This window comes from Quercus lobata, chromosome 3, assembly GCF_001633185.2.
Source record: "Quercus lobata isolate SW786 chromosome 3, ValleyOak3.0 Primary Assembly, whole genome shotgun sequence".
Taxonomy (NCBI): domain Eukaryota; kingdom Viridiplantae; phylum Streptophyta; class Magnoliopsida; order Fagales; family Fagaceae; genus Quercus; species Quercus lobata.
The window spans coordinates 62,276,556-62,297,224 of NC_044906.1; the positions used below are offsets into that span (position 1 = coordinate 62,276,556).

The 20,669-nt window shown below is 34.5% G+C and overlaps 1 protein-coding gene across 1 annotated transcript; it reads left to right on the forward strand.

Moving 5' to 3' along the window:
• Positions 1–2,224: 2,224 nt before the first annotated feature.
• Positions 2,225–11,019, forward strand: LOC115982706 (protein LSM12 homolog). Its single transcript, XM_031105394.1, has 5 exons — positions 2,225–2,563; positions 2,710–2,869; positions 3,024–3,104; positions 10,467–10,590; positions 10,707–11,019. Exons 1-5 carry the CDS (start codon positions 2,389–2,391, stop codon positions 10,752–10,754), a joined length of 588 nt encoding a protein of 195 aa, XP_030961254.1. The 5' UTR covers positions 2,225–2,388; the 3' UTR covers positions 10,755–11,019.
• Positions 11,020–20,669: the final 9,650 nt, after the last annotated feature.

Sequence of the window (20,669 nt, forward strand, 5' to 3'; positions counted from 1 at the left end):
GCCCATGGGGATGGTCATCCCGCCTTCAATAAAGGCGATCATGGGGATAACCACCTCCCCAGTTTGCCTGGCGTCAACCCACTCCCCTTGGGCTGCATACCTCATCCCTACCGTAGGTGGGATATTGTACTTAGAGCGGAAGTTTCTAATACCCTCCTCGGAGTCAACGAGACGTCCGAAAGGGATTCCTCTGTTTCCCCATTTTTCTAAAGAGACTTAGTAGAGAAAAAACTTTTTGGTGTAGAAAAACAATGGCAAAAGTTTCAAGAGGACTTACAGGTTCAAAAGAAGGACCTCGGACAACGTATGATTATTTGTAGTCGCCAGGAGAACAGTGAAGACTGGAAGAAGGCAGATTCAATGTATAAACTCTGGAACCACGTAACCATTAAGGACAGGGTGCAGGTTCAGTTTGGGAGCGCCTTTATAGTCATGTGAAGGTTGTGAGCGGTAAAATTCCCGCTCACAAAACAAGAGAAGCCCCCTACCGTTAGATTTGGATCTCACCGTCAAACGTGGGAGACAAGGGAGTTGTCAGAATTTAATGCTACCAAAACCGGAGTGCTGAAGCGTCAGGGGCATGCCCCAAAACGCGCACAGGTGCAGGCTTATGACGTCAAAATCCACCTTTTCTCCTGAAGAGTCGAAAAGTAGGATTTTGAGGGGCTATTGTGGGGATCGTTCGACTAATAGGCCCATAGGATTCAGAATGGGTTCAGGATTGTTGGGCCAGTGGCCCATCGGAGGCCATATACCCGTCCGAGGACACCATGGTCCTCGGCAGAACGCGTCCGAGGACGATCGCGTCCGAGAACGATCAGGACGTGGTCTCGTTGCGATCAGATCTCAGAATTCAGACATCTCAAAGGGTAGAGTAGCCGACTAAAGATGAAAGAGATAAGGCAAACAAATATCTGAAGCTACAGCTACCTCCGCATTAATGACCTCTCAACCAACTCTCTGGCCGCATTAATGTGGAGGTGATACCTGAACAGTGGGGAAGCAGCCTTACAGCTGCCTATAGGAAGTTCCAGGAGGTGCCAGATGGGACAGAAAGAAATCCTCCGAACCCAACCTACACGTGTGCGGCGAGGATGAAGCGCAAAGGGAGATATAAAAACTAAAGGAAGAACATGAAAGAGGGGATCGGATAGAAAAAAGAGAGAAAAAAAGAACAAGGGACGGAAAGTAGAGAGAAAAAAGGGAGAAGAGAAAGAAGGATTGGTATTAGTCACTAAGGGGGAATATCCGAAATATCAACTGAAAAACCTTGAATGTTCATGAAATTGAGTCTTGGGAGGTTAGATTACAGTTAGCCTAGTTCTTTACACCCACGCTCTAAAAATCATATTGTCTGGGCCCTTCACGTACGAACCAGATACTGTTTTGGTTCGGTACTAAATCGTGTCCTTACAATAGACATGTATGAGAAACATTCATAAGTGTGAAAAGAGTGAAACCAAGGTGGCAATAAAATTAGTTTAAATAATGAATGCTTAAGCTTATTTTTTAACAATTCATGTCTAAAATAAACGATTTTTCAAAATAAATTATGATATTTTCTATAGTGTGTATTGCTTAACAATGACATGATATTTATAAAAGAGACTATATATAAATAAGTAAACAATCAAACATTAATGCATATTCTCAAATTGAAAGAGAGTGCCAACCATTATTAATAATAGATTATAAAATTAGTTTTCAAAATTATAAATTTCTTATATGATTTTATTCTTTGTAAAATTAGTTATCCAATAAGCATTTGTAATTTTGTTTTATATTTTGGGATTTCAATATTGTGTAAAAATAAAACTTGTGTATTTGTTTTACTTATCCTTTGTGCTATTCTATTTTAGTTAGTAATGTTAAGATTTGTATAATTTTAAAATTATTGAACAAGTATTAATTTGTTTAATTGAACTTATTCTTTGTATGAGTAGGAAATTCAAAATAATGTATTTTATATTAAAGTAATTTGCTATGTAACTTTTTAAATGACAAATACATATTTTCTTTTTAAAAATTCATATAAAAAATATGAGTTAACTCCCATTTACCCGACTAACTTTCTAACCCACTTAAAATGACTCCTTTTTTTACACGTCCCAAACCCGAATTCGACCCAACCCTTTGCCACGTCAAGATGTGAAGTGATGGTAATACTGTAAGAGATTATTTAAGTGTCACTCTCATTGACCCGTAATTTACCGAATATCAAGAGTCGTGATAAAAATGGTTGACACAAAAAGTTGAGATTGTAGAAGACCTACATTCCATTTGTAATTGAATTGAACTTTAAAAAAATATCGGCCCATTTTCGAAACCAGGACGAGCCCATATCAAAAAACCAAACAACACTGATTCAGGTTTCTTGGGCATAGAAGAATGAGCAGCAGTAACCAGATGGCCATGGATGGTAACACCACCACCACCGCCACCACCAACAACCACACAGAGGACTTCGCAGTAGGTTGCTTGCTCTCCATCAAGACCACTTTGGGCGACGAGTTCGAAGCCCAAGTCATCACCTTTGACCGCCACTCCAACATCCTCGTCCTTCATATCCTTTCATCCATTTACTTTTTTCTCTCTAACCCTATAGAGAAAAAAAGCAAAAAAAACTAATTTTTGATTTTTGATTTTGATTTGTAAAACTTTTTTTTTTCCTTAACTTTGGTTTCTTTTGTGTTCTGTTGGGGTGCCCACAAGAGGGTTCGAAACCTGGACCTCGTCGAAACATAAGGCTGTTGAAGGCTAACTATATAAAAGAGTTTTCTTTCTTGGGTCAATCTGAAGACCCACTTGATATCAAGAAGTGTTACCTCGATCTGAATAGTCTGCAAGCTAGAGAAGAATCAGCCATTAGGTGGGTCATTATTTTTGTTGTTGTTGCAATTTGCATCACAACCCCATTTGGGAAATCTTTTTGTGTGTGTGTGTGTGTGTGTTTTGTGCTAATTTTGTTGGATTGTAAAGTGATGTACTTCGAAATTTTGAATCTTTGATGAGGTTGATTGTAGGCAAGCAGAAGCTGACGCAGAGAGAAGAGGTGTAGGTGTAACCAGCGAGGCTCAGAATATTTTTGACGCCTTGTCTAAAACGTATGTGTTAACCCTTTTTTTCTTAAGGATCTGATTATTATTCAATTTGGTAGCAGTTGTATGATGTTACTATTACTATTTGTTGCATTTTATTGAGCATAATTTGCCCATTACTTAGCCAATGAGCTTTACCTGAAATGGCACCTGTAAAAAGAAGGTGGAGGCTGAGTTGATGGGCGTGTTTACCAATCAAATCCATTGCTTGTTTTAGCATTTTAGTTTACCTCTTTGGTAGTAACTAAATTTACAATACTTTAGAGCCTATGGTAGCTTGAAAGGTAGAAGTGTATGCCCCCTTTTTCATTGTATAGACACACTTTCTTCCTTTGAATTTTTTTAAATGAAGAGAAAAGGAAAGAAAGAGGAAGAATTGAGGATGATTCATAAGTTAAGAGAAATGGAGAGTAAAGTAGATGCCTGTTGCCAATGTACATTGTCTTTTTGTGATGAGGTGGAGATGAAATTTATGAGTATGTACTCATTTTGTTGATACATGAATATGTTCTTACCATCCTACTCCATAAGAAAAAACAATGGGAGATAAAACCATCATCAATTTGTCTATTGCGTTATCCGTCTCATAATTCTTCTTAGATTTCTTTGCTTTTGAGAACACTTAACACCCATATTGTTTGTATTGGTGGTAACAACCTGGAACCCTTTCAAATATATTGCATCAATGTCGGCAATACTTAACAAACCCTCAGATGAGAACAATATGCCAAAAGTCCAAAGTTACTTAACAACCTATAAGTGCAGGTGGTCAATTGAATTGGCTATCTTCTTATAAATGGGCTAAAGTTTGTAAGCCAATGCAAGTTGGAGGGCTAGGCATGAGACGGTTGAGAAGCTTTAACTCTGCCTTGTTGGGCAAGTTGTTGTGGAGATATGGGTTAGAGATAGACGCCTTATGGAGGAGGGTTATAGAGGCGAAATATGGGAATGAATGGGGTGGTTGGTGCACAAAAAAGGCTTTTATTAGAAGTGGCTAGCTAAACTTCTCCAAAACCCTATGGTTTATTAGTAGTGGCTGGCTAAACTTCTCTAAACCCCTATGGTTTGATGTAGGGGATGGTACTAGAGTGAAGTTTTGGAAGCATGTGTGGTGTGGGGATTGTGCCCTTAAAGAGGCTTTTCCAAATCTTTACTGCCTTAGTAGGGCAATGGGTTCTTCAGTGGCGGCGGAGGTTATGTGTTGGATTGGTGGGAGAATTCATTGGAATTTTTAATTTCGTCGTCCACCGCAAGATTGGGAGGAAGTCTCTTTTGACCAATTTATGGCCATTGTTTACACTCTAGGAAAGTGTGGGGGGTTGACCCTGCTAAGTTTTGTTGGAAGCCAGCAAGGAGTAGAGGTTTTGAGGTTAAAAGTTTCTATCTTTCTTTCTACCCCCTACTCTCTCCTTCCCTTGGAGGTTGGTGTGGCAATCGAAAGTCCCTCCAAGGGTGGCTTTCTTTTCATGGTCAGCCTCTTTAGGTAAGATTCTTACAACTAATAATCTTCTCAAAAGGAGTATTATTGTTCTTGACTAGTGCTATATGTGTAAGAGGTGTAGGGAGTTGGTGGATCATCATCTACTTCATTGCCCCATAGCTTCTTAGTTGTGGTCTTTGGTGTTTTGTTTGTTTGGACTCCATTGGGTTATGCCACTTAAGGTACTTGAGGTGTTTGAGTCTTGGCAAGGTAAATTCAGATGACATCGCAATATAGTTTTTTGGAGACTTGTGCCGCATTGCTTGATGTGATGTATTTGGAGAGAAAGAAATGCTAGATGCTTTGAGGGATGTGAGCGCTCCTTACTAGAGATCAAGTCTTTCTTCTTGCATACTCTCCTTGTTCGGAGTGTGGCTTTGTCACATTGTTCTTGTTTTTCTCTTCTTGCTTTACTTGATCATTGTAATTTTGGTTGTTGATTTTTGCCCCCACAGTACATGCCCAGTGTGGCTTTGTCACATTGTTCTTGTTTTTCTCTTCCTGCTTTGCTTGATCATTGTAATTTTGGTTGTTGATTTTTGCCCCCACAGTACATACCCAATGTACTTAGGTTGGCTATTTTTTTTCTTAATAAAATTTTTTCTTTACCTATCCAAAAAAAAAAAAAAAAAGTAAGTTATTAGTGCATATCTGTTGAGTTTGTTTCTTGAAATTTGTAAGAAATTAGGAGTTATGTATCTATAAAATTATAAAAGTTTATTGTAACCTAGTGTTTATGGACTTTTTAGGTGTCATTCCACTTTGATAAGTTTCCAATGCCTCATGTTTCTAGTTAGAGTGGAGGGAAATCAAATTCCATATCATGACTTATATTAAACTGAGTGTTGACCTTTTGTTGTTTATGTAAATAGAAAAATTGGCTAATGGAGAATTAAATTTATAAAATAACCAGACTTTGCTATGATTATTTGACTTGTTGGATGCCAAGCTTGAGATAATTGCGCAAAGCAAGAGTGCCTGGTTGGCTATTAAGGTTAAGGGATTGATATAGGTGAACCCCTACTCTCTCTCAATGTGACAAGACACTAAAGTGAGAAGACCAAGTTGCAGTATGTACTATTTACATCCCAATTAATTTTCAGATGATTTTTTAATGCTTTTTGATGAAAGCTGCCTGTTGCTGCCTAGTTTAGCAGATTAATATTGGTCAATGTGGATGCTAACAACTCTAGATTCCACCATTCTGACCAGCTTCCATAAAGAAAGCCAATTTGTTTTTCGTATATATCTAGTATTTGGTTCAATTCTCACCATGAATTTGTCCTTTTGATGTTACACTATTTTTGTCTCTTGCAATGATTAATGATTGAGTTTGGAGAGATTTTATTCAACTTAGTGTAGGATATTTGAATCTGTGGGAACATTTTGTTCTGTGTTTGGTTCAAACTAATAAAAAGTGATGGAAGCTCAAGTATTTTAATTTTCACTTGATAAAATAGACTTGCCTGTAACAACATTTGTTTGTAATTCCAGTTCTACCCAAACTTTTGATCCTTCAACCTCTATACACGCCCACAATACCTTTGTAGTGTCTCACACAGATTTCTTTTAGTATGGTGACTATAGTGTATTGATATTTGCAGAAAGAACTTCTTGGTGGAGGCAACTCCACTAAAAATAGGGTTGGCAATAGGCTTGGTATGGATTAAAAGGGCCTTTCCAAATTTAAAAGCCTCTAAATATTTTATATACCAAATCTATTAAATTTTAAGAATTTCATTCCAAAGCCATTCCATTTATAGTTGAAAAAAACCATGAATCAGGTCAAACAATTCATATTAGGTCATGTTAACCAAACATTGAATATCTAAACATTAGTAAGAATTTTTACAGTAAATAAACTATTATTTTAAGAGAGAAAGAAAGGCACCCTTACTTTATTATTATACAAACCCTAAATTTTGTGTAAATAAAATTAATAATGGAGTATTTTCGTAATTTAAATACATAGTCAGTTTGGGTTCAGGTAAATAAGGGTAAAACTCAAGCCCTAGCGGGTTTAAAAATATAAACCCTTACCCATTTGAAAAGAAAAATCCCAAAGCCTTACTATTAGGGTCGGATCAGGGTGGAACACCCCTTAAATTTGAGCCATTGTCATCCCTAACTAAAAGGCCATAACCAATGTTTTTGTCTTGCCAAAGCATGGTTTGAGAGGAATATTTCACTATGATCATAACGAGTGCATTTGGACGTAGCTTTTTGCTGAAAACGTATTTTCTTATTTGCTGAAAGTTGGTTAAAGTATTGTTGTATCTAGAAAGAAGCTGTACATAAACAAATGTTTTTGATAAGTAGTTGTACATAAACAATTAAGCTAAAACTAAAGGAAAAAGCTAGTGTCAAACAGACACTTGGAAGTTTCCTTAGCGTTTCCATTCTCAAGACATACCATGCTTATGTGTTTGATGAATTGAGACCTAGAAAGAAGCTGTGCATAAACAAATGTTTTTGATAAGTAGTTGTACATAAACAAATAAGCTAAAACTAAAGGAAAAGGCTAGTGTCAAACAGACACTTGGAAGTTTCCTTGGCGTTTCCATTCTCAAGACATACCATGCTTATGTGTTTGATGAATTGAGACCTTTGGCATTGCACTAAAATTGTTTTATTGTAATTGCTGAATGGTGTTTAGGTAATTCTTTATTCCATTTTTTGGTAATATTTGAATTTGAGATATATATCTCCCCCACCCCAACCCTCACTTCTTAGATGAGCTCCTTGATTGAATTCATGAAGTTTTTGCAGATGTGAACATTTTTTTATATAGGTAATCAGAAATCTATTATAAATGAGAAGAAAAAAAAAAATGAAAAGTACAAGAAGTTCATGATGATGAACAACAAGAAGTAATAGAAACAAACAACACAACAAACAAAGGGAAATCAGGAAACTAAGCTAAGGGAAGACATAAACTCAAAGAGAGAAGAACAATTAGTAAAACCCCAACAAAAGACTACGTTGGCATAAAACCTTTAACTCATCTAACGTCTTCTCCTTGTCCTCAAAGGATTGACGATTTCGTTCCAACCACACAATCCACATTAAGCACCTTGGAACCAAATTCCAAATGTCCAAATTATGCTTCCCAAGCCACTGATGCCAACAAGATAACAAACCCGCCACTGATCCTGGCATAACCCAGTGAATACCAAAAGCCTGAAGCATAAAAGTCCATAGGGAATGAGTAACAGGACAATGAAGAAGAAGGTAGTCTACCGACTCCCCATCACTGCAACACATTCAACACTAATTAGCCAAAGGGCGACCCTTAAGCATTAGATTATCCAAAGTGAAGATCCGGCCATGTGCAGCTATCCACAAAAAGAACGCCACGCGCTTAGGAATCTTTGGTTTCCAAACACCTTTCCAAGGAAACAAAGAATTTGAAGTACCCCGAATCGCATGGTAGTAAGACCGGGTGTCAAACTTACTATCACCTTTTAGCCGCCAGCAAAGAGTATCTCTCCTATCACCTCGAGGAATATGAGTTTGGATAAGCTAAAGTAGAGAAATAGATGCAGCCAACTCCCAATCTTCAAAAACTCTATAAAACCTTAAATTCCACACTCTAACAATACCCCCTTCTGGAATCCACAAAACGTCAAAGATACAAGCATCCTTGACCGCTGAACACACATAAACCTCAAGATAGAGATCTTTTAGAGTATTATCACCAATCCACCTATCATGCCAAAAGCGGATACAAGTGCCTTCACCCACTACAAAAGACAGATGCTTAGAAAAGATCTCCCACCTTTTATTAATGCTTCTCCATTGGCTACACCCATGAGTCCTCCTGCAAACATTAGTACTCCACCCCCCTTGACCCTCACCATATTTTGTGAAGATAACTTGCCGCCAGAGATGGGTAACTTCATGACCATATCTCCATAGCCATTTCCCCAATAAAGCTTGATTAAAAGGCACCACACTTCTTGTCCCCAAATCACCCATCTCAACAGGTAAATACACATTTTCCCAAGCCACCAAAGGATATTTGAAACTCCCCTCAAAAGACCCCCAAAGAAAATTCCTCTAAATACTTTCCAATCTAGCAGCCATAGCTTTAGGAATAGTAAAAAGAGATAAAAAGTACGTTGGGAGACTTGAGAGAGTACTCTTTAGTAACATGAGCCTACCACCCTTAGATAAATAGAGACGTTTCCACCCAGATAGTTTCTTCTCCATTTTCTCCAAAATAGGATTCCAAATTGAAGCAGTCTTAAAAGAAGTTCCCAACGGCATCCCCAAATATTTTATAGGTAAACTGCCCACTCTACATTGAAGAATATTAGTCAGTGCATCTAGATTATTCACCTCCCCAACAAGGATAATCTCACTTTTCCTGACATTGACCTTCAAACCCATAAAAGCCTGAAAACAAGATAACACCAACCTTATGGACAGCAGTTGATCCCTAGAGGCATCACAAAATAAGATGGTGTCATCAGCAAAAAACAAATGGGAAATATGCATACCAACAGAGTTCACAGCTCCCACATGAAAACCCTGAATAAGATTACACTCCTCTGTCTTCTTCAAGAGTCTACTTAAAGCCTCCATTATCAAGAGAAACAAAAGCAGGGATAGTGGGTCCCCTTGTCTCAACCCATGAGAGCTTCCAAAAAAACCTTCAAGGGATCCATTTATTGCAGATGTGAACATGTTTGCAGATGTTGGTAAAATTGAGTACCCTCTGCTATTTATATGGAATTCCCCTATCCTATGTAGTTTATTTCATTTATACTGACCAGATTGTGTGTTCTTTAAATTAAAATTATAAAAATGCTGCTTATAGATGTCTAATTTTGAAGTCAAAAGACTATTCAGAGATGAGCCATGCCAGAGGGATCTGCATTAGTTTAGTTGTTCAAAAACACCCTTTTTCAATCTGCAACTTTACTTTCCCTGGCCCATATACTGTTTCTGGCAACACTTAATGACTTTGAATTCTAAGAATATAATGACACGTGGTGAAAGTATTTACCTCTGGGTTCATACGTTACCATGAACTGTGAGTACAAGGATTTGAGTTTTCTCAGATTTAGTATTTATCTGGAAAACCACAAATTTAGTGACTTCCAATCATTGTTTGTAAAACTTTTTGAGAGACTGATCCCAATTGCATGCAAGCATGGATGTAAAGCTGAATGTTACATTTAAATGTTATTAAATCTCACAAAATGAATTTGATTCCATAAGCTGCTTGGTGGTCTCACAGCTTTAAATGTTGTTAAATCTCACAACATGGATTTGATTCCATAAGCTGCTTGGTGGCCTCACAGTTTCACTTGGGTAGAATTCTGCTTTCTGCTTTCTGGGATTGATATAGGGTAAAATACACTTTACCGCCTTGTGCATACGAGTAAAGTGAAAACATTGCCTCTGTTACCATTCACAGAAGTACACATGACACAATTTGGGAACCTAATGTTTTAGATGCTTGATTGTTACTCTTTAGGACAAAGTACACAAAGCAACAAAGTTCACACATTTTCAGTCCACTCTCGCCCTATTCAGTCTGCTGGTTTGTGTGTCTTTGTCTTGAAGAGCGACTAATCAAGGGTTTTAAGGCCATAGGGTTCCTAAATTATATTACCCCTGCAATTTATGTGGGTAATCCCATAAATAGTAATGGAAATGTTAACTTTAACTTTTCTCCAATGCTCAAGAGGTAAAGTGTTACAATGGAAAATTCAGGGAGGTAAAGTGAACTATTTCCACATACAGGAGGTAAAGTGTATTTCCCCATTGATTTATAACCCTGTAAAAAAGTTGTTATCCACATTTTGGTTTGGGGAAACTTGACCAGAAATTTATTATCAATTTTTCTGCAATTGATGTTATTGGTTTTTTTTAATCAGGCTTCCAGTGCGTTGGGACAAGACTGTCATAGTTGTCATGAATGCGGTGCGTGTTAGCAGTCCATATCTCCCTGAATCTGTTAGTGGAGGAACTCCTGCCGCCAATGACCGGGTGAAGAAAGTGGTAGGGCACTATAGGGATTCCCATATTTGATTTTTCTGAGAACTTTATCCAGAAATTATAAACATATTTTTCTTTTAATTGAATCAATCGATGATTTGATTATTTTCCGTTGCTAGCTTGAGTTTGTGAGGAAGAGGTTGCATGCTGGTGGTGGTGGTCAGTGATAGTATCCTATGGGAGCTTTGAAATGTTCGTTGTGGGATGAAACATGCTGGATACTTCACTTGTACCAAGCCTTATCTGAGAGGAACATGTTATCTAGTTTCCCAGACAATTTCATGCTTGCTTTAATCAAGGAATTTCAGGTTTACATATTTTTCATTTGTAGTTATTCTTTCATTATGCCATCTCTAACTCTTCAGTTGCATGATGCATTTGGTCTTGGTTTATTGACCATTTGAGATTAAATTAGTTGTTTGGTTTTCTACAGCAATGTGCTCATATGTATTAGATGTCTAATAGCTTATAGTAAAATTAATTGTTTGGTTTTCAAAATCATCATGATTGAGTAACGACCAAGTAAAATTGAGTGGACCTGGAAAATCATAATGATTTTTTTTTGCTTATGTGATATCTTTCATATTGAAGATAAACTGTTGGGATTGTGGGATTTAGTGGATTTGAAGGCTATGTACTTCTAAGAACCTATTCTGGGAATGACAATGAGTAATTCCAAAAAATGAATGCTTGAAATAGAGAGGATGGACACACAATGCAGTATCCTGTATCACATACAGTTCTCCTAGGTGTTTTTGTACACCCCTAGATAATATTCATGCTAAGCTAACCTGTGCCTCCCCATAGAAATATTATGTCAAGGGCATGGTAGTTGGTGCTACTTAAGTTTTAAGGGATTACTGAATGAGTGGTTCTAGGACTACAAACCATTCCATAATTTTTAGCTACAATTCTGACTTGGCACTGTGACAGACGTTGAGCGGTTACTTATCACTTACACATGGACCCATCATTTTTCTTCACAACTTACACTCTACCACATCACAATTGTGGTAAAGAAGTTGTCTAATAGTTTGTAGTACTAGATTTTTTTCTTACTGAATTATTAGTAGCTGGAAGTGGAACCTACTAGGCAATGGGATTTGTGCGCATATGCACTTTGTACCTGAAATTTAAAGTTTCTATTCTCAAGAAAGTATAGTTGGAGGAATTTTTATGTACCGAGGATCCAAAAAGAAGAGCAAATTATCGTCATTTTTATATCTTTAGAGATCTCCATCTATTTCTTTATTTGTTTCATATTTATATTTTTTTAATACTGGCATAAATTGAAGGAACCAATGAAAAGGGTGAAAAAGAATTTATGCAGATTCAACATTCAACAGTATTTGGTATCCTTTTTTCCCCCTTAACCAAATGTATAGAATATGGCTTGCACTTTTCACCCGGTATAAGTATCATAAGTCATACTATACAGTTGTAATCAATCCATGCTCGCCTGTTATTCAACCTGGCTTACAAAATGTTTGACTCCTAAACTTGAGCTTAAGCTTGACTTGTTCAAATTTTTGAGTTGAGATTAGCTATGTAATACGAGATGGAACAATCACTAGTGGTGCCAAAATTTGACAATATAGGCGACTTGAACTCAATGATGGAGTTTCAACTTTCAAGCTATCTAGCTTAGTATGTTTTTTCCTAAAATCCAAAATCTTGTTTCCTTGTAAGTGTTAAAATTATACTAGACAAACAATCTCCTTAGAAATTGTGAAAGTGGGTAGCATTTAGAGAATTGAGTTCAAACTATCAATACAATATCTTTGTAAAACCAGGTCATGTTGATGCCTGGTTGGAAGGCCCAAACTGTAGATTGACCTCTCTTTTTTTAATATTTTCTTGGAGAGGTGGAGCTAGAGAAGAATATACTATGGACACCAAAAACAATCACGACCATTTCACGTCTTATTCATATAACATTTGAGACAGTGCTTAAACTAGGCTCACCAGAATAAAAACAACAAAAAAAAAAACACATGGATGGTGTGACAAAGTCGGTGAAACAAGATACAAAAACACATGGATAGTGTGACAAAGTCGTGACAAAATCAGTGGGTAAAACTCTCGTGTCGAGGGGCTTTTCATATATATATATTATAGCCTAAGAAAAAAAAAAGGCTGGATTATCAAAGTTAAGCCTAGAATTGCTGGCCTTTCTTTGAGTGACTAATATGAACTGTGCCAAATCTTACTGCCTCAAAATTGTGGGGACTTTGCTTTGTGTTTTTCTTATGGGAAGGGTAGGTCGTTGATCGAATTTTGGATCTGAAAAATGTGGGGTCCATGTTGATATGAAAGTTCGGCTTTAGCCCAGAAAAAAATACACTGGGCCATGTGACAAAATGAATGTCAACATAATCACAATAGTTCAACAAATCTTTGCGCACAAGACAAAACAAAATAAGGCTAGATAACTCCCTCATATTCCCCACTTACCAATTTAATTGGCGAATAAGCACTTATGAATTATGATTGATTTGATGATGCATCATCATCATCTTTGATTTTTATATTGTTTCCTTAAATATAAAACTATCACAATCGAATCATTCATGAATTGGACATCATAAAAGCTAGACTTATTGTCATAATAATAACTCATAATGGTTTTTATAGGCTGTGGAAATAGTGCAAATTATTGATTAGTGTTTAATTTTGAAAACAATCAATTAGCTTTTAGTTTACCAACAATCCTTTGTGTTTTGGTATTTTGTTTACATGGTGTGGCCAACATCATCATAAGAGGTTCTACTATTATATTAAAAGAGAAAAAAAATTGAACTTGGAGGTTTGCTTTTGTTTTCATTTGCCTAGGATTTGAATCTTGTAACGCGTCTTCAAAAGTGAACTGCAATTGTCAAAATAACATACAGCCGAAAGTGACTTTAAAGTGTGCCTTTAGCAAAGATTGAAGTATGTCTATGATTGCGTTTCTATACCCAAAATGTGTTGCATTCATGAAAAATGTAATGTATTTGCTATGCTATAGGTTTATACTTTATAGTGCTTCTTGCCATCTTCTCCTCCAAGACCTTTACTGTTTTGGCCAACAGCTTGAAAGTGGGAAAAGAAAGTCCTGAGAACATGTAGATTATAGTGGCCCTTTTATGAAAAAGTAATTTTACGAATGGTCAATTTGATACTTTTTACAAAAAGTAATCTATGACAAATAAACAATTCAAATTCATTTTGAGTTGGGAAACTCCTAAGTAAACTTTAGTTATGAATTCTAAGATAAAACAGTAAAAATACTATCTGCATCATTTAAGTTTGAGGTCAAATTTAAATCAGTCCACTGACAATGAAAATTTACAACTTATTCCTTTGAGTTAACAAAATTTTCAATATTCTCTTTCTATCAAAATATGTTAGAATCTTGCTGTTAATTTATCTACAAACAATGTCATTTTAAAGAGAAATTAGAGGGGAAAGAAAATATTGTTTTTAGGTGGTTTAATGATGAAAATGTGATAAAGCATAATGTAAGGACATATAGACATCGTTATGTAAATCAACGATGTAAATTATAAGTTTTGAAAAGTAGGAGTTGATTTAAAAATGATCTCAAACTTAGAAATCTTGACCCATATGGGATTAAAAGGAAAAAAAGATGTGAACCAAATAACATTATATGTAGCCTTAAAAGACTACACTAATAGTGGTGCAGGAGATATTAAGAACTAGAGTTGCTAGTGGTGGGTTTAACTCCGAACAATTAGGAAGGATTATTCTTTCTTGTAACTCAATTCTATCTACTTTATGAATGTATAACATAGAGGGTAAAATTTGCCAAATAGAACAATTTTTATAAAAAAAAATTTAGGAGAATAGCACTCAAACAAAGTAATTTAGTTATGTAGCACATTTTCAGAGCTCAACTTTTAAAAAACTTGAGTTCCAAGCAATATCGGTTCCATTACTTGGCGTGCTACTTTGAACTCGTATTTGACAAACTTGAGTTTCAAAAATATACTACATAACTAAATAACTTCGTTTGGATGTTATTTTCTTTTTTTTCTTTTAAATAATAAAATTGTATTATTTGGCAAATTTGGTCAACATAGAACCTTATTGTGTTTTTTTTTTTTTTTTTTTTGGTTAAAAACACTAAATCCAAGGGACATTAGTGTAGTGTCCGCCGATGCACAAAACTAGAATAATGGATAATCAAGTAATTAGAAATTTTCTCTCATACCTTGATATGGTATGGACTTGGTACTTACATACAGTTTAGGTCAAATCATCATCTTCACAATTACCTCTATTAGGGGTGTGCAGCCAACCCGTTGCCCCGCCAAAACGGACCCAACCCACTAGGTTGGGTCGGTTTTCAGGGCTTGGTGGGTTGGGTTGGGTTTGGTTGGGTTACAAATTTTTTTTTTTTTTTTTTTATAGCGGGTCGGGTTGGGTTTGGGTCATAAAATTCCAAACTCATCAAACCCGACCTGATCCACCCATATATTTAATATATATTTAAATTATATTATATAATTAATAATTTTTTTTTTTATAACCAGCTCTTTCTCCTATCCTATATAAAAGTTAATATTAATATATATTAGTTCATATATTAATGTCTAACTAAGTTGGAATATTAGTTCATATATAAATATATATTTTGTTTATCAACTCACGTAGCAAGTGTGATATATTTTTTTCTGCTTAATTTAATAATAATAGTAACAAAAAAAAAAATTGTCTAATTTATGAGTTCAACCTGACCCAACCCACTCTATATGGGTTGGATTGATCTTATGTAACAGATTAGATTAGGTTAATTTTTTTTAACTCACCGTAATAAGTTAAGTCAAAAAAATCTGGGTTGAGTCAAAAAAAAAATATCCTCAACCAAATCCTATCGGATTCATGCATACCCTAACCTCTACTTTCCTTAGCTAGGTAATGATGGCTGATGGGTGTAATAGTTTTGATCATAGATGAGAATTTCGAGATTTGCACCTTTGTTGAATGATCATTGGTTGGTGTAGCAAGGACAAGAATTTCACTCCCTTGTCTTGGGAACTGTTCCATTTTGCTCTTCAAGCTTCCCTTTACCCATTTCAGGATAGAGACGAATGAAGAATCTTTGGACAAGTTATCTTTTGATGACTAATACTTATCAGGTAATTTTACCAAAGAGCTTTAAAATCCTAAAACAAGCTTTTTTTTTTTTTTTTTTTTTTTTTTGCTTTTAACTAAAACAAGCTTTTAGTATAAGCTCAAATCTGAAGTTTTATCCTTAAACTATTTTTATACATTTTCTATGCCTCTAGACGTCCATATGAAGCATTCAATGTATTTTTACACCGTAATTTGTCAAATACTCTAAAACATTATAACTCTTTCTCATTAGAGCTTTTCATTGCAAAAATACTACAACTAAAACTTTACCATTATACATCAAAAAAAAAAAAAACCTTACCATTAAAGCTATACTTTTGATGGCCATACCAAACAAATCATACGTTTGAATAGAGGAAGATGAGAAGAACAAAGTGTATATTCCAACCACCTTTTTTTTACTGTCATTTTCTCTCCCTCACGTCCTTTTGTTCTAATCTTACCTTAGTATCCAAGGCATAGATTATCTTTAAATCTGCTTCCTGTGTTTGCATGACAATCAAACTAGCTAAGTATTTGAAAACTATTGTCTTTCTTTAAATGAAAAAAAAAGGGTAAATGTTGTCTTTCTTTCATTCTGCTCTTTTCTAAAGTTGATCAATTTATTTAGTTTAGTCATCATGTTTTGGGGTTTGTGAAAGGAAGCTGAGGGGCCGAGTCAGAGTGGGGTTAAGGAATAAAACCGTTCTAAGTTTACTTGAACAGAAAGGTATCAGATACAAAAGACAGTTCTAGAGGTTGGTGGAATTCAATCCATTTATCTCTGAAGTCTCACCAAGCAACCCAATTCAATTGAAAATAACGTGTCATTTTGCATCAATAGATACATAAATTCGTCACATATGATTAGCCACAATGCTTAGAATCCTAGAAAAGTAAAAATGTTATTATTGTTATATGAAAACGGCACGGATTCACTCCCATGTGAAAGGAGTGCAATATATCCTGATGATACTAAATACCTTCACCAAAAATCAAGGCATAGAAAGTATCAAGTGTTTTATTCCATGATGACTCTAGCAACCTTGTACCACTATGCACTAGCCAATTAATGGGGTCTTATTGACTACACCACTAGCAACTGATGTCTTATGGACTACACCACCAGCCAATGTTTGATTCATACAATAACCAGGGGCGGCTTGATGCATTTGGGGGCCTAAGGTAAAAATTGATCATTTTATTTAGATGCAAAATTACTACTAATTAACATGAACTACATAGAATTTTTTTTTTTTTTTTTTTTGAATTTTTAAGACAAAAAAAATTTGATAAAATTTTTCATACTTGTTGATATGGTAGATTGATAGTGGTAAGTAAAACAGTGGTGTTAGTGGTAGATTTAGATAAAAACTAGTAAAAATTTGTTAATTAAACTCTTATTGTTATTCTTTTTTTTTTTAGAAGTGCAACATTCACAATATTTTTTACAACAAATCCTAGATTTTAAACTGCTTTTTGTTTTTTATTTGAAAATATCACTATAATTATTTTTTTGCCATCAACAATAGACTGTAATAACTTGCTACTTAGCATTAGTTGTAAAAGTGTTGTGAAAAATATTGTGGACGACGTTGCATTTTTCTCTATTTTTTTATTTGTTTTTCATCTAATCAAAAAAATTATTTATATATTGATTATAAATAATCCTATTGGTTAAAATTTAGGGGCCTTTTTTTTACTTGGGGCCTTAGGCGGTTGCATTTTTTGCTCCACCATAGAGCCGGCCTTGACAATAACACTACGTATATGACTTTTAGAGATATATTAGCCCATTAGTATAGGTCTAGGCTTAATTTTAATTAGTATAGGTTCAAGCCTAATTTTACTTTGTGTGCAAGTCAAGTCTTCTACTTGTACTAAAAGTTTATTAGTCTAGGGTTTAGTCTACTATATATATACATGTTATGATTTATTGTAATACAAGATTTATACTACACTCTAATATATTATCGATGTAGTCCTTTAGGAACCCTTCGTAGATGTAGACCGTTATGCTGAATGCTTCCGCATTCATACTAGCATATTCAACATGGCCTACTGCTGCCGTCAAAACTCTCCGGTATAGTCAAGTCACCGTTAGAAGTCGCATCAACACTGTAAGAACATTGCCTTCCTCAAACTACCGTCACAGAGCCAAATTTCATTCAAGGGATCTTCTCAACCTTATCAAATCTCAAGATTTCATCAAACTTCCATCTTGAGTTTAAGAGGGGGTGTTAGAAATATATTAGCCCATTAGCATAGGCCCAAACCTAATTTTACTTTGTATGCAAACCAAGTCTTCTACTTGTACTAGAAGTCTATTAGTCTAGGGTTTAGTCTACTATATACACATGTTATGATTTATTGTAATACAAGATTTGTACTACACTATAATATATTATTAATGTAACCCTTTAGGGTTTTCTTCGTAGATGTAGGCCGTTAGGCTGAACCACGTAATTCTTGTGTGTTACTATATTCTATATTTTATGCTTTCACTTCCGCATCCATACTAGCATATTCAACATGGTGTATCAATGTTAATATTTATCATGGACAATATATAGCTTTGACATCTTCTTTTGGTCACCAAGTGTGGAGCATTATCTTTGGCATCTCAATTAACATAATTTTACCCATTAATTTGAGTTCAAGAAAGAGAAAGGAAAAGCTAGCTGCTGAAATGTTTGTGCCAATATTTTATGTAGATGCAAATTTGGACGTGAGCATTGAAAATTCCTGGTTTTCACCTGAACCAGAAGTGCAGTTTCAATTCAAGGTTGTACAAACAAGACGTGTCTCTCAGTCTCTGCAGAGACAGCACAGTAACCAAGTGTCATGCAAGGCCCTGAAGCTAAAAGACACAGAAATAGTGGGAGGTTGTGTGTACGTTTCAGAAGCAATGGACCAATCACTACTAGGATCTTGCAACCTAAGTAGTCACCACCACATCGCTGTTCTTTGGATTTTAGGTCACAATAAATGCTAGTGTTTCCCATTTGGCATTATTATAGTAGCATCTACCCATTGAAACCAAACCAGTAAACAGAAAACTAGTGAGCTATAACTGTTATCCCAACTCTACAAGTGCATTAGCTCGTGGGCATTGAGCTGGGACAATAAAGTTTTTTTTTTTTTTTTCAAGTAATTTCCATTACGGGATCCAAATACTCTACTCTCCACTATTAGAAGCATAATTGTCAATATCGTATGATATGAAATATGTATTATACAATACGTATTGTATCGTAAGTGTTTATGAATTGTACGATACAGTGTGCATATCATATAAATCGTATCGTATCGTACAATATATAGACAAATGCTTTAAAATGATATTTTTTTTATTAAAACTTGTACTTTTATTTGAATCTAACAAGTTGTTAGACTTATTTTTAACACAAAATTATTAGGTTATTTAATTTGGCCTAATAAAATAACATATTCATAAGTTTTTTTCTCCTCTCTTTTTCCTATAAAATTTGGAATATACAATACACACTTACACTTCAATTTAATATTTGCAAATTTATTTTTTATACTATGAATAAGATATTAATTGACAATATAATTATTTTTTATTTTTGTCATTATTGTTATTAGTCCAAGAAACTATAGAATGAAAGAAGAAATATATATTTTTTAATTATGAAAGTAAAAGGAACAAGAAGAGATAGTAAATGTTAATGACGATGAAGAAAATTTTTAATGAAAAAATAAGTTTGCAAAATGAAACATGATGATAACATTGACTTAAAGGGGGTTTATTAGGCAATATGATGAAAAAAAATTATTATTTTTGGGTAATTTGTAATATATTATCACTTTTGAATTTAAACAATTTGAATGTGTATGTTATAACTTATAAACATATGCTAATTTGATTTATTTAGTTAGTTTGTTAAATATTATTATATAAGTGATGAATAAATTAGTTATTAGTTGAATATACTTTTTGTATATGTATATCTATAATTTTTTATAAATTATATTAAGTGTTTGTGTATCTTACGATACGATACATGATATTGAAAAATTAAAAATTGATTCAAGATACAATTCACGTTTTGACAATTATGCTTAGAGTAAACCCAATGACTAGTAGAGCTCCATATTGTATTTCACTTAAAAGATAAGTTAGATAATATAATCATTAAACCTTAAAATAATATTGTATTCTAAAAACAACATGACTATAGACATAACTATTTTCAAAACTATTTCTCCGACTTGTTCAAATGACAAGATTTTTTTTTTTATGATGAATAATCATATTCCCATAAATTCATTATTATCATCTTTTTTATTTTCAACAATCTATCATTTTAACAAATTGTAGAGCAAAACTTTGTTCCTAGATTTATTTATTTTAAAGTCTGGATCTGAAATTGCAAAGTTTGGTAAATCCCAAAAAAATTAAGTAAAGTCTTTAGGTGTTTTCAAACCCCAAACCACCACCCCACCCCACCCCCCACAACACCAAAAAACTTAAACTTCAATTGGTTAAGGGCATCAAATGAATACAACATACAAACATAGTTTAGAATGATAATTTTTTAGAGATTTAGAGTACTAGCTTATATTCTTTTTCAATTTAACCATAATTTTTTAAAATTTTGCAAATAAACAAATACACTAAAAATTGAAAATAACTCAACTTACTATGTGAAAAAAAAAAAAAAAAATCAACTACCTTATAAAATTCAACATTAAACAGACCCATTTTTTAAAGTCTTTTTCTTTTTTAATTAAAAAAAAAATACTGTTATATTTTATTATTTTTACGTAAGTAGTAACTAGAGTCCAGAGGACGTGGTTACAGAACAAAAGGTTCTGGGTTTTGCTGTTTTTAAAGTGACAGTAATACAATAAAATAGTGGTTAACAGATTGGTAAAGGTGACGGTGGAGATGCTTTTATACAAACTTTATCTTTACGTGATTGAAGAAAAAGAAGCCT

Coding starts and splice junctions, on each gene's coding strand:
- LOC115982706 (XM_031105394.1), top strand. CDS start 2,389: ATGAGCAGCAGTAACCAGATGGCCATGGATGGTAACACCACCACCACC. Junction 2,564..2,709: donor CTCCAACATCCTCGTCCTTC/ATATCCTTTCAT, acceptor TGGGGTGCCCAC/AAGAGGGTTCGAAACCTGGA. Junction 10,591..10,706: donor ATGACCGGGTGAAGAAAGTG/GTAGGGCACTAT, acceptor TTCCGTTGCTAG/CTTGAGTTTGTGAGGAAGAG.